The 13,905-nt window shown below is 45.9% G+C and overlaps 2 protein-coding genes across 8 annotated transcripts in view; one reads left to right on the top strand and one right to left on the bottom strand.

The window, feature by feature from the left end:
• PIGW (phosphatidylinositol glycan anchor biosynthesis class W) overlaps positions 1 to 2,697 on the bottom strand; it is a 29,543-nt gene extending 26,846 nt beyond the window's left edge. For 4 of the 7 annotated variants that reach the window (XR_012941611.1, XR_012941609.1, XM_076066607.1 and 1 more), the window contains exon 1: positions 1,755 to 1,959. Coding sequence is in view for 2 of the 7 variants with exons in the window: in XM_076066607.1 (XP_075922722.1) it covers positions 1,755 to 1,923 (169 nt within the window). In the remaining 5 variants the exon portion in view is untranslated. The other 3 variants (XM_032954414.2, XM_032954424.2, XM_076066706.1) reach the window with 3 other exon arrangements.
• Positions 2,698 to 3,076: 379 nt separating this feature from the next.
• On the top strand, positions 3,077 to 13,786 carry SF3A2 (splicing factor 3a subunit 2). Its single transcript, XM_032955150.2, has 9 exons — positions 3,077 to 3,192; positions 4,902 to 5,075; positions 6,581 to 6,652; positions 7,721 to 7,767; positions 9,052 to 9,161; positions 9,876 to 9,925; positions 10,776 to 10,916; positions 11,551 to 11,619; positions 12,350 to 13,786. Exons 2-9 carry the CDS (start codon positions 4,950 to 4,952, stop codon positions 12,935 to 12,937), a joined length of 1,203 nt encoding a protein of 400 aa, XP_032811041.2. The 5' UTR covers positions 3,077 to 3,192; positions 4,902 to 4,949; the 3' UTR covers positions 12,938 to 13,786.
• The last annotated feature ends 119 nt before the right edge of the window (positions 13,787 to 13,905 follow it).

Genomic DNA, 13,905 nt, shown 5'->3' with positions numbered 1-13,905 from the left:
AAATCTCTTTGTATAATTCCAGTATTTTCTTTCAGTTATTTCTTCACAATGTCGATCCTTCTGGTTCTCTACCTTTCTGTTTTTCTAATACATACGTTCCTCATACAATGCCAAATATGACATTCTGCCAGTTTAATTCTCACTATACATCAAAACCATTACAGCCTTTTCTCCCGCTATCTTCTCGGTCATCTTATGTCTGTGCTCCTCAAACTTTGAAATATCGATATGCTCAGGATTCTTTTCAGCAGGCTCACTTACATATTTAAGCATCTTCTTACATACCAATGCCTATTTTTTCAATTGTAAACTTTTTTGGTGATTATCAATGGTGCCTTTTTACCAGTATCAAAAAATATAAAAAAAAATGTAAATAGGTTTTACTCTTTGCGGCAATAAACCAGGTGGTAAGATGTTCAAACACCAAATAGATGTCAGTTTCAAAGACAATGCATATATTATCAGAGCACGTGTTTGCATGTTTTGCCACAAGTATGTGTGGTTAGTGTAGACTTGATGCCTTGCAAAAGGTATATACAGTATTTTGTTTGAACATCTTAACATGTTTTATTTCCAGAAAGGGTAAAACCTATTCTTATTCTTCCATCATTTTTGGCGATTATTTTCGTCACTTTTCCCCAATGTTTTACTCCATTGCGCAATCGGTGTCATGGCATGAAACAAAGAATCAATCTGGCTCGCTCGCAAAACAAGGGCATCCCTTCGCGTTAGAGAATGGCCCACGAAAGCAGAGATCATAGAGCTGCATCTGAGAACCCTTCAAGTGACCTCTGGTCCACAGAGCAGAGGTAATCAATTTTCCAACCGCCCTGCAACATCCTCGTAATTTGTTTTCACAGCAATCACCTTTTTTTAATTGAGCTGGGATTGAGCAAATGCCATATTTGGCATTGTGCAGTAATTAGTCTATGTACAGTGGTCACTACACTTGAGAACCCAATTTAATCACAGGCGGCGGCCAGGATTCGAACCCAGGTATTTTAAGAGAATTCGGCTCGGTGCAGTGACCTCTGTGCCATGATGCCACACATCATTTCGAGTTGTAAATGTAATCCTTTAAAGATAAAAACATTCACGACCTCCCAGCCTGACACCGAAGGTTACTCCCCGCCAATAAAACGTCTCGGTAGAAACCAAACAAGGATCACTGGCGAATATACGGCACGGACAAATCCATTTGATTGTATCCCTCAAATATTATTTTTTTTAAACGATATGATCTGTGCAACCTGTACGAGTGGTAAGATTTGCATGAAGGATAGTTTCACAAATCACGCAACTTCACAGTTAAATTTCAAAAGAACCACAATACATGTGATGACATTCGTTTTGCACTGTAATGTCGCTTTTTAAAAATATATTATTTATGGAACATGTCATTGGTTTCGTTGAGCTATCATTTGTGATGGACAGGTTGCTTCTGAAAAATAACTACAGTATATAGCTCAGTGAGCCTTACCTGGTGAAATAATTAGTTTGGTTTGAAACTGCATGCACCATCACCATCTCAGCGTGAATGCAAAAGTCAGTTTCATCCGTGTACGTCCGACAACCACAGATATTTATGAGTATCTATATCACGAAAGGTGGACAATACTATGCCCAAGTCACTGTGCGATAGTACTAACTCTGTACGCACATCTTTTTAAAAAAAAAAACACCTTAAGTGTACATCTCAATTCTTCGGACATTTATCCAGTCACAGACCAACAATAACAAAAAGGTGAACTTACCACTCGGGTAAGAGGTTTTTTTTTCTGGGTAAGATCGCGTAAATAGAAATGTGTCGTTAAACCAGCCACAGCCAATTAGTAAGGGTTTGTCACGTAAACAGAACGTGGCCAATTCGTTACTAGGACAGCAACACACCGGTTGCGTGTTTGGAGAGTAAACCCACAGCATTTACAATCTGAATACGACGTTTCGCCTACGCGTTAAACTTACCAACTCGGCGCTTAATGAAATCTTGGACGGAAAAGTGTGCGACTTTAAATCTTTAAAAAAAACTGTAAAGAGAAAAATAAACAAAAATCACCGACGACTTTCTAAATTCCCAGGGAATTTTTTTTTAAATAAATTTAATGACAGCGGTTTCCGCGTGCAGCTTTTTCGCGAACCCGGCTCGCGATGCGACGAACGCCGAGGGCGGAGCCGAGGCCGCTCGACCCAGCGGAAGCAGAAGCGGCAGCGGCCACGTTGGGTGAGGACACTCGCGTCAAGGATAACCGCAGGAAATCCGATGAGCCGCGAAGCTCTTTTGCCATCCACGTTGAGTGAGGACTTGCTTGTAATTTTCTCTAATTTTTGCACCCCCTGTAAGTTTTGTGTGCGTGTGTATTTGCAGCGGTTATTGCCACGCTACGCTACGCTGCGCAACGAACCTGGCGACCCGGTTTCGATTCCCGGGGCCTCCCCTGGTGCGGTGCGTAAACATCGGCACTGGGGAGACAAAGGCGGCCGGGCGTGGTTGTTGCTCCACCCACCCCCTGGTGTGCCGTGCCGGCCTTCGAAGGTGCTGCTCGCTAAATAGCACTTGCCCCCACAGTCTTTATTTTGTATTTGTTTGCTGTCGTAACTTGCTGATTTTGCCCCCCGTCCCTCGTACTGGAGATCTGTTTAAAAAGAGCTTCGAGGCGCATCGGATTCCCTTCGCTCCAAATGTTGATTTTTGGTTATGACGTCATCAAGCCCTCGCGTAACAAAAACATTTTTTTTTGTTCCCTATCCAACATGGCGGGCCGGGTCGAACGAACCGATGACATCATGATCAATCAACGCGCGACGCGGCCGTACCGGGCGAGCGTTGATTGGTCCGCGGGTAAGTGAGGAGGGGAGGGGGGAGTGTGCGGGGCGTGCATTGATTGGAAGGGGGGGCGGAAAGCTCTCGGGGTGTGCGTTGATTGGACCGATTCCAGGGATTGGGGGGGCGGAAAAACCCCTCTTCGGGCGAGCCTTGATTGGCCCTGCTCCAGGAAGGTGGGGGGAAATTCTGGGCGTGCGTTGATTGGTCCGGCATAAGCGATGGTGGGGGAAAAAAAATTCCTTTCGGAGCGTGCGTTGATTGGTCCGCTTCAGGGAGGGGGGAGGGAACCTTCTGGACGAATCACGACGCGGCTTATTGCCGCGTGAGGCCCGCGCGTGCGTACGTTCGTGCGTTCTCCCATAGCCCGCGTAAGTACAGTGGCGTTATATTTCGTTGTGATGGTTACTTCAATTATATGCTATCTTACGTCTCCCCCAAACGCCTGGGTCTCCACTTGAGCTTCGAGAAGGGCAGTGTTTTGTTGTTTTCCCCCACGGTTTGGTTGACACGTTTTGAATGTGGTCGAGTAGGCCTCAAACCTTCGCTCGCCTCGGCGAATGAAAGGCGAGAGCCGGATTCACAACGTTAACCGGCTTTCCCCCCCCCCCTTCTCTTTTAAAGTTATTGCAAACGGGAACTTACCCATTGCTTAAGGTTGCGATCGTAAACCAATCGACTAATTGCACAGTAACATTTGATATTGTATCCATGCCGGGCATCGCCCGCAATGAGTCGAGGTAATATTTTGGATCTGCTATCACTCCGCTCAACACCGGGTACCGTAAGCTTCTGTGTGGCTCATAAGTGGTGAGCGGCAGAGACTGCTCGTACACAATCAGTTCTTGTATTGTACTGTACTTGTATGTTCCTGCGTTTATTGTGGCCTCTCCTCTCCAGACTTCAATCCGTAATGAGCAGCGTGATGGTCGTATAACCCCCCTTCGCACAGCACGGGAAGGTTCTCGTACAGCAGTGGATTTACAAGAAGTCCGTACATTCAGTTAACTTTTGGACGACTATCGAATGTGGAGTTTCTCACTAGCGGAAGGGAACCCGCCCCATTGCGCGTTTTGAGAATGACCTCACTGAGCGTATTATTGAATCAATTGTCAGTAACTCATATCTCACAGTCTGAATACAGATCAGTGGGTAGATCTATAGCAGGGCGCTTTATTAAAATCCCAACCAGGACCAATTATTACTCATTGTCATCATCATTGTTATCTCTTTCAGAATGTTGTAAATTTGAATATCTTTCAAATGAGACTTTCATTTTGATGAGACTACTGGACATCTGTGAAACAACTGGATATTTGTGAAAAAGGGCTTTGAAACTCATCGGATTCCTCCAGTATAAAAAAGGATTCTGATTATAAATTATTTGTCACCGCTGGTTTCATGTCACCAATAGCGTAAAATAACTATTATGAATAGAAGCGCTGTCTGATCCAGAGCCTAGTTCAGCAGTGGTCACAGGGCCCCTCGAGAAGCAGTACATTGGAAGTGGTGTAAATATTAAATGATGATTAACTTGCTTGTGAATGGGCCTTTTCAGCCAGTTTCTGCCTAAACGTCCTGATGTTTTTCAGTAATTTGCCCATGATGTAAATGAGATTTTTTGTGAAGATATGATACTAAATAGAATTAGGTAAAATATGCATTTGGGATTGTTAATTACTCAAAGCAATACTTCATTTTCTCATTCTTGCTGTTATTCTTTGGGCGCCATAGTGGCGAGATGTTAACTACCTCGCTTGGTATACGGGAGGTCGTGGGTTCAATCCCTACCCTGACGTCTTTTTATATGGAGTTTGCATGTTTACTCCGTGATCGTGTGGATTTTTTCTCCGGGTCCTCTGGTTTTTCCCTGCACATTTAGAAACGTGTATTTAGAGTATTTGGCTGCTATAAATTTCCACATGATTAGCCACTTTGTTGAGCTATCATTTGTGGCCAGGTCGCTTCCGAAAAAAGATTTATACAGCTGTTTGACCCCAGTACCGCTTCACCCTCTCCCCATTGTTGTTGCTGCTGCTGTATTTAACGAAGCGCTGTTTGCTCCCTCGTCTTTCCCCAGGTGCGGCTGTTCCCATCCCAGGCACACGCGCAGTGACTCCCATCAAAAATGGATTTCCAGCACCGGGCGGGTGGGAAGACCGGCGGAGGCGGCGTCGCCTCCTCCTCCGAGTCGAACCGCGACCGACGCGAGCGGCTGAAGCAGCTCGCACTGGAGACGATTGACATCAACAAGGCAAGTGAAGACACTGCTGGGAACGTGTGCGCGTACATATCAAGCACCCTTCGCTGTAGGGGGGTGGGAAGAGGGTGTAGAAAACCTATGGGACATGTGGGTGTATTCAGCCCATGACTTGATGTCTTACTAAACTAAAACTTTTTATTTTACCAGGTAAGGCCCACAGAGCTGTATAGCTGTTTTGCATAAGCGACCTGATTACAAATTATTGCTCAACGTAGTGGCTTATGTGGAAATTTATTACAGCTAAATAATCGAAACACATGTTTCTAAATGTGGAGAGGAAAACCGGAGGACCCGGAGAAAAATCCACGTGACCATAGGGAGAATATGCAAACTCGAAATATACAGGCGTCCGAGTTGGGATCGAACCCACGACCTGTATACCAGGCGAGGTAGTTAACGTCTCACCACCATGGCGACCTGCCATCACATGAGCAGAATTATTTGCATTTTTAGGGCTGCTTAAATTCCTAAAAGCGCCCTGCATTATATCTTAATTGTTCAAATTGGCTGCTGCAATATTACCCAAGCGGACCTCCAGTGGCAGCTATCTGTTTGGCACACGGTATTCAGAGCACCAGCCTGTAAATGGGAGTTAGTTTTGCGGTAGGGGGCAATGTTTGCCATTTGGGTTTTTTTCTCAATGAAGTAATTTGCTAGTATTATATAACATTTAGGCCGCTTTTTTATAATGTAATGAGGCCTGCCACTCCAAAACAGCCCACTAATGATATGTATCCTTCACTGCAAGCATTAATGGGTGCTATGTTTTTAATACGGCAATAACATTTGAGTTTCTAATTTTAGCATCCTCAGTCATTTATCTCACTGCAAGGGCTTCTTACAATGATACAAGTGATTGGGGTATGTCTGGAAGAAATCTGAAAATGTTCGTGTGTTAAATAACAAATTACTAACATCAAAAGAGGTTGAGTAGATGATGGAGCTTATGCTTTTTGTGGTGAGCAAGGTTCAGCCTGTGACCATGTCACCAAAAATGTGCTCAATCTTGTTAGATAACCGATGTTGATGGATATTATTTGGATGGGAAACCACCACCCACAAACAAGTTTTCATCGGGCTACGTGATTGGCAGTCAGGGGCAGTGCAACAAAATCCCTTGTTCTGTACGATGTTACCACGTTTGTGCTCCTAGCTTTCACCAACTTGTACTGACCATTGTGGCGAATTACGGTAAAACAACCTGAATGGTGTGGGGAGACCCTGATCCAGCATTTTATTGACAAGAGGGCTGTGCATTTACTGCACATGTAAACTAGACAATAGGGCTATTATGTCAGAGTTGGTAAGAAGTTCAGGCTAAGGCCATGTTTGGAGAGGATATCTGTCCAGTTGCATGAGACTGTTAATACAATTGCATTGTTCAGTCTCGCACCTCTGGAAGTCATTCTGACTAACGTGCCGCTAACGGTCCCCATGCTTGTTGTAACACAGTGTTGCTCTTTGACCGATACCCTTACCCGCTTCTTCTCACACAGGACCCGTACTTCATGAAAAATCACCTGGGCTCATATGAGTGCAAGCTGTGTCTGACGCTCCACAACAATGAGGTACCAGCTCGTTTATATATAGCTTTCTATTTCAAAACGTACCTTTTTTACATTTCTGAGTCGAAATCTGAATTGGCCTCTACAATAGCCTTGAATAAAATATAATGTTTATCGCTGCCTGGTGTGGTAGGACATGCCTGTAATTCAACTTTTTAGAGCGGGATTGGTGCATTACCCTCTGCTTGTTACAACAGGGTTAAGATGTTTCCAGTTGGTGGCAATACAGAAAATATGTTGCTCATCATCCACAAACAAGTTGTCATTGGGCGATCGAAACTTCGTGGGTTTCTTGCTTTTATTATTTTCAAAATATATATTTTTTCTACGTGACTTTACCGAAAGAACCAAGAATATGAATACATCTAGATGTTTTTGTTCATTTAATTGTTATCCCCTCTATGTAAGAAGTTTTTTTTTGGTTGCTCCTGTTTCCTCTCCAGTGAAACTCGGGGAATTGGCCAAACATCCCAGCACAGGACCCTCCTGAAACAAGTCTTAATAAGCAATGCAGCTTTCCCTGACTAATACGTACTTATACTGATCTCCATATATATAAAAGGCAAAGTTGTGATTATGTGTGTCTGTTCAAATTGTTTAGCGTACTTCCCGACATGCAACAAACTGGAAATTTGCCATGTGGGTACTTTCCAGACTGTACACCATGCAAAAATGATAAAAATACACTTTTTTTGGGGGGGTGGAGCTCAATAATGCATATATTTTTTGCACAGCAAGTGATCTGTGGCGTCAAATCTGTCACGTGACCCACATGTGGAAGCGTAACGCATTGTAGTGTAGTGGTTAGCGCGCCGCGCTACGAACCCGGCGACCCGAGTTCGATTCCTGCTCACGGCCACCACCGGTGACGATTATTTGAACCGGTCCTGGGCCTCCCCTTGGTCGATTTCGCCTCAAACGAGTAACTGGTGTGGTGTGTGAACATCGCCACTGGGGAGACAAAGGTGAATCCAAGTCCCGGGTGAAGCCGGGTAGTAAAGCTAGTTATTTAATATACCGCTACTATACATATGCATTTGTGTAATGTCTGTATAATTTTTTTCATTGCAGGGAAGCTACTTGGCTCATACCCAGGGCAAGAAACATCAGGCTAATCTGTAAGTATTGTGTATGAGTCATGGTGATAACCCTTATGACACAATAAGCTTTTCACTTCGTAGCTAACCGGCACCAGTTCTCTGCAGCAAACTTGTAGATGGGATCCCGCTCGATTTTCGACATTTGTTAAGTGGTCGTCATGTGTATTGCTATTAAAAACAAACAAAAAAACTTTTTTTATTTTACCAGGTAAGCCCCACTGAGCTACATAGCCCTTTTTCAGAAGCGATCTGGCCATAAATGATAGCTGAACAAAAAGTGGCTTATAACGTGGAAATGTATTGCAGCCATATAATCTCAACGTATATTTCTAAATGTGGAGGGAAAAAACCGGAGGACCTGGAGAAAAAAAAGTTTTAAGCGTAATGTAAGATAGATGAAGGCCTCCCATACAGTCTGTTCTACAGTCTGTTCTTCTATAACACGATAGTTGTGTTTCTGAACAACACCGCGTTATGTAAAAATTGCGTTATAATAAATTATATATAATATAGGGTGAAGCACAGTCCGCGATAGCACGTGAGATGCGTATGCAGGCTGAACAAAGGCTGAGATGCGTACATAGCATTTAGAAGCATCCAGCAGCATCCCGCCTTGTGTAATGCTATGCCGAGGCAGCCGTACAACCGCTTATTCCTACTCGTGTGATGTAGTTCTGTTCGCTCAATCATGTTATATCCAACTCGCATTCGTGTTATAAAAAATGTGTTCCCTAATACATTCATCCCATTCTATCCAATTTGCGTTATGAAAACAAGTGTTATAGGAGAACAGACTGTACTTCACACCTGTTTATGCGGGTTAGTAGAGAGGCAGTGGGGTCCCAGGACTGCTTCAGATATCACCTGCTACTGATCTTATGGACCACATGAAAATTGGACACGGGCTGCTGAGTTCACAGCGCATAAACCACAGTTCCAACCCCTCGTACGTATGTTGAACTTCCTTCGCACCGTACGTAGCCAACTGTGCTCATGGGAGGTGCAGCATTGAGTCTATGGGCAGTGTTTCTCTGGGTAGTGTTAGTCTATGGGCAGTATGTATGTTGAACTTCTTTCGCACCGTACGTAGCCAACCGTGTTGATCGGAGGTGCAGCGTTGTGTCTTTGGGCAGTGTTTGTCTATTTATAGTGTTAGTCTATGGTCAGTATCTATGTATGTTGAACTTCTTTCGCACCGTACGTAGCCAACCATGCTGATCGGAGGTGCGGCTTCCTAAGCCAAAGATATTGAATTGTATTTTTTTTTATCTCTCTCCCCCTCTTCTCCTCCCCCTCCGCCAGAGCGAGGAGAGCAGCGAAGGAGGCGAAGGACGCTCCGGTGCAGCCGGCGCCCGAGAAGGTGAAAGTCGACGTCAAGAAGTTTGTCAAGATCGGACGCCCTGGATACAAAGGTCATTCCCCGCACACTGACGTCTTTGCTCCGTTTGGAGACTGTCGTTAACAGATTGTGACTGGCTCTTCCATCGTGTCTTGCCTCGTTGGTTAAGGCAAAAGTTTGCCAATCTTTGAATGCTGATCTGTCTTTTTTTTCCCCCACAATTGCATCCTGATTGTGATGTAGGCGTCCTGACAACAAAGAATCCGTTCGGATCTCTTGCAGAGCAGTGCAACCCTTGGTGTATAACGGCCCGTGAAAGCGGATATGAGAGCTGTATCTGAGACTTATTTTAAGTAAACTTCTGGTCCTCACAGTAGGAAAGCAGCACATTCCAACCCTACTGCTACTTCAGAACAATATTTGTTTCATGGTGGTCAATCCTATAATTGTAATTCTCAATGAGGCTTTATTGGATAGATAACAATTTTAAAGTAGGCATATAAACTAATCTGTCCAAGTCGTTAGCATAATCAATCTCTTTTTTTTAAACCCATATTTACCATGTTCTTGGTATTATTTCTTATTTTCCCACCTTGGGTTTTGTTGAGTTTTGTATCCTAAATGTAACATGAGCATACAGTTTTCTTAAATTGTAAGTAATTGTAAGTAATTCGCATCACGTGATTTATGCACTGTTGTGAGCGTAATAATTTATTTTAATTGACGAGTCGATGCGTCGTTCAGTTGACCGACACTGACTTGCCCACGTTTTGTTCTTCCCGTGCAGTCACCAAGCAAAGGGACCCCGAATCCAACCAGCAGTCACTGCTCTTCCAGGTGGGAAGGGCCCCTCCATCCAGTCAGTCTTGATTTAAAAGAGCGCACACATGTACTATGAAAGCAAGGGTGGGGAAACCTGTAATCCGTGGCCCAGATATTTCCCACAACTTCATCCTCCTCACGGCTGCACGAGACCGACAATTTTCAAATGGCCTGTAAAGGACATCCGTCAATGTGTCTCTTGGCCAAGTCATTGGGTAATTGAAGGGAATGTATTCGATGTGGCAACACTGTTTCTGATTTTTGCGCCCTCAATCTCTTACGGCACTTCAAGGGCCTCTTGCAGTGATTGGGCCTCTTGCAGTGACGGAAGCGACTGAGGTGTGTGAACGCGGTGCCTACCAAGTGTATTTGAAACTCATGTTGGGTGCTTGGTAATAAAAAGGTTCCCCACCCTTTTATTACTTTCTTCAACCTGCAACTGACCAGCATGATGTATATTCAACCATTGACCAACATAATTCCAGCAGTAAATCGACAAAGGGCAGTACAATATTATTCTAAAATGTGTTGACATTTACCTTCAAAATGACACCCCATATGTAATGTTCAGACTATCTTGAATTGATTGCCTAAATTATGGAACCCACCCAATATATTTAAGCTGCACCCAGCAAGCTCTTAATTAGAAGCAGCCGTGGGTCAACTCCATTTTTTATTTGGCAGTTCACAATAAGTGCCATTACATTGTAAATGTAATTTGAGGTCACATTACTTTTGTCGTAATTATTATTTAACCTATGTCTGGGTGGGGGGGGGGGTAGAGCAGAGTACAGTGCCGCCAGCATCTCTGGCACCTTCACTGATGGTGCCCTTTTGTCTGTTTTTTATTTTTTTGCCGTCACAGATCGATTACCCGGAGATCGTGGACGGTGTCGTGCCACGCCACCGTTTCATGTCGGCCTACGAGCAGCGTGTAGAGCCGCCCGACCGCCGCTGGCAGTACTTGCTCTTCGCTGCCGAGCCTTACGAGACCATTGCCTTCAAGGTGTGATGCTGCGACGTCGGCAGTGGTCGCCGTACTAACAATAGAGCACTCGCGTAGGTGGGCTGGTATCGCATATAGGGGAAGGTGGTTGGAGGGGTGGAGGGGGGGGGAGGGTCTTGCGTTTCTCTTTCAGGAGCTGCTGCCTATGTAAGAACAGAGCCATAACCTCAGAGGCCCAAATTTGAAGTACTCAAGGCTGAGTGTGGGTGCAAGGAGCAGACATTCATACCTGTATGTTGATCTTCTTTTGCACTGTATGTAGCAAACTGCGCTAAACGGAGGTGCGGGGGAAGGACAACATACTAACACAAAAAGCAGTTTGGATACTGATCCAATGTTAGTGGTGGTTCGGTGTGGTATGATATGGTAAGTTGTGTTGATGGTCTTTATGTGGTGACGATAGTGATATGGTGTTGGGTGTGATGTTGTGGTGACAGCGCAGTGGCGATGGTGGTCATGATCGTCGTGATGGTGCCAGGGGTATGTTGTGGTGGCGGTGGTATTTTGGTGGCATGAGCAATAACGATGTTGCGAATGGTAACGGTGTAATTGTGCTTGTGATGGCTTGATGATGGGGAGGGTCATGGCTTGGGCTCGTGCATGATGCTCGCTTGCCCGCTCACCTTTCTTTCAGGTGCCGAGTCGTGAGATCGACAAGGGCGAGGGAAAGTTCTGGACGCATTGGAACAAAGAGACCAAGCAGGTGAGTCCATCTGTCAGTCTTGTCAGTCTATCAGTCCGTCCTCCAGTCAGTTAGCTGCCTTGGTGTTATGGCAATTACACACATTAGACTCCCTAAAATCACCCCAATAATGCATATGGGGGTGTCAGTTTGAAGGGAAATATCTGTAGTTTTAGAAATGTCTTTTTTATGGAATAAATTGGCACTTTTGACACGGATGAAAGATAACTCACTGTCACCATCCCATCGTGGATGGTAAAGTCTGTTCATCTGAGTGTGCGACACTGAGCATGTCTCTATATAATCAACAAAGGTGGACAAATCATTTCAAGTACATTCACAGTTGGTTGACGCACTATGCCCATGTGAAAAACCACTTGATTAAACGAATGAGTGCACCTCTGTTGTGTCCAAGCAAGTAAAGGACCAGAAACTTTATTCGTCAGATGTTGAGTAAATGCAGAGCATTCAGAAAACAGGTTTAACCTTGTCATTGTGAAGACAAGAGTTTGTTCACATAAAGTTTTAATTCTCAGCATTTTACACACTTGTGTATGTCACATTATCGATGTAACATACACGGGTCCCACACTCTTCTACCAAAAATGGGTGGAAAAGTGCACGGGGGGCTCTTGTTGAACTCTGCATTGGCTGTGTATTAGGCCGGCAAGGGGGTAACGTACGTTGAGCTTAGCTAATCCCCGACACTACATCTGTGTTACTCACCCCTTCTACCCTTCATCCCCCACAGTTCTTCATGCAGTTCCACTACAAGCTGGAAAAGCCGGTGCCCGTACAGCAGCCCCCACACCTGGCCCCCCCGCCCGTGAGACCCGGCCCACGGGGACCCCCGCCGCCTGGCATGGCGCCTCCCATGAACCACCCCGTGCACATGCCCCCCATGGGGATGCCCATGAACATGAGTATGGGCCCAATGATGGGGACGATGGTGGGCCACATGGGCATGCCCCCTCCGGGCATGGGGCCCCCGCCTCCACCCCCGCTCACCGGACCCCTCCCTCCGCCGCCGCCGCCACCCCCCCTGATGCCCAACAGGCTGCCGCCCCCTCCCCCGCCCCCGTCGGGCATCCCTCCGCCGCCCCCTCCCTCGGGGGGGCCGCCGCCGCCCCCACTGCCGCCGCCGTCCACGGGTGGTCCTCCGCCGCCCCCACCACCCGGGGGGATGCCCCCTGGGCCACCCCCACCTGGACCCGTGCCTCCGCCGCCGCCGCCGCCCCCCATGCTGATCCGGCCGCCCCCACCAGGTCCCCCTCACATGCAGGGGGTCCAAAGACCCCAGGGTGTGCCGCCTCCTCCGCCGCCGCCATCGTCAAACTGATGCCGGTGGTAGTGGGCGGGTTATTTTTTTTATGTTATTCCCCCTGGTTTGTTACTCTCCGACGTTGCTTTTGGGTTGTTAACCGCGCGGTCGTTCGGCGCAATCTCTGGAAACGAACGGAGGTTTCAGAGGCAGCTCTCCCCAGCACTTGGGAGAGAAATGTCCGGACATCGTGCTGAATAACATCTTAGCCCTGCAGCAACCTACGACACCCGTTTGATACATGGAAGTCCGCACATTGAGGCGCTATTCGGGCTCAAGCCTGCTTAGCATCCACGATTCTGGGTGATTTGGTTCGATTCAAATGCTGTTTAATCAGTCATTAAAAGGCAGAAAAATAATTCACCCGAACGAGACGTGATACATGTACATTCCCATATAAAAAAATATAGTAAAGACCAAGTTTGGCCTCAGACTAGCCTGCCAGGTCCCACCAAGCAAGCCCCCGAGGAAAGGGTGCCTTAATGATTTCACTTAACACGGAATGATATGACATAGTACATTGTTAAAACTGGTGGTTGTCATTAAAAGACCAAGCATTAGTTTCTTAGTAAGGTAATGACAGGCAGCTATGTTTGCACACATGCTTACCAAAAGAGAACATCTGGAATGTTTTATGGCTTATTTTTATAATGCCCGACTGCCAACTGTTGTGGAATCGGCCATGGTCAATCCACTGCTGGATGAAAGCCTCCCCAAGCCGCCACCATCTCATGATCCTATGATCTAATCCTTTAACACCTGTTTAATGACAGTTTTAAGTTGTTGAATCTGGTCCACATAGACGCTTGTATCATAAACAATTCACACACTGTACTCGGAAATCTCAATAAAAGATCTTTGTCTAAATGTGGTGCGTGCGGCGTGTCTCATGAAGTGAGCCATATTTTGCCACTGCGGTCCTGCCTCTGCTGTCCCGTATATTTTTGTGTTCCTTGCCAGCGTGCTGCATTCTCCAAGAGCACTCC

The sequence above is a fragment of the Petromyzon marinus genome, chromosome 1, assembly GCF_048934315.1.
Source record: "Petromyzon marinus isolate PM22_M1 ecotype Great Lakes invasive population chromosome 1, UKy_Petmar_22M1.pri1.0, whole genome shotgun sequence".
Taxonomy (NCBI): Eukaryota; Metazoa; Chordata; class Hyperoartia; order Petromyzontiformes; family Petromyzontidae; genus Petromyzon; species Petromyzon marinus.
The sequence above is the reverse complement of the archived record's forward strand: the minus strand, read 5'-3'. Positions and strand labels throughout refer to the sequence as shown.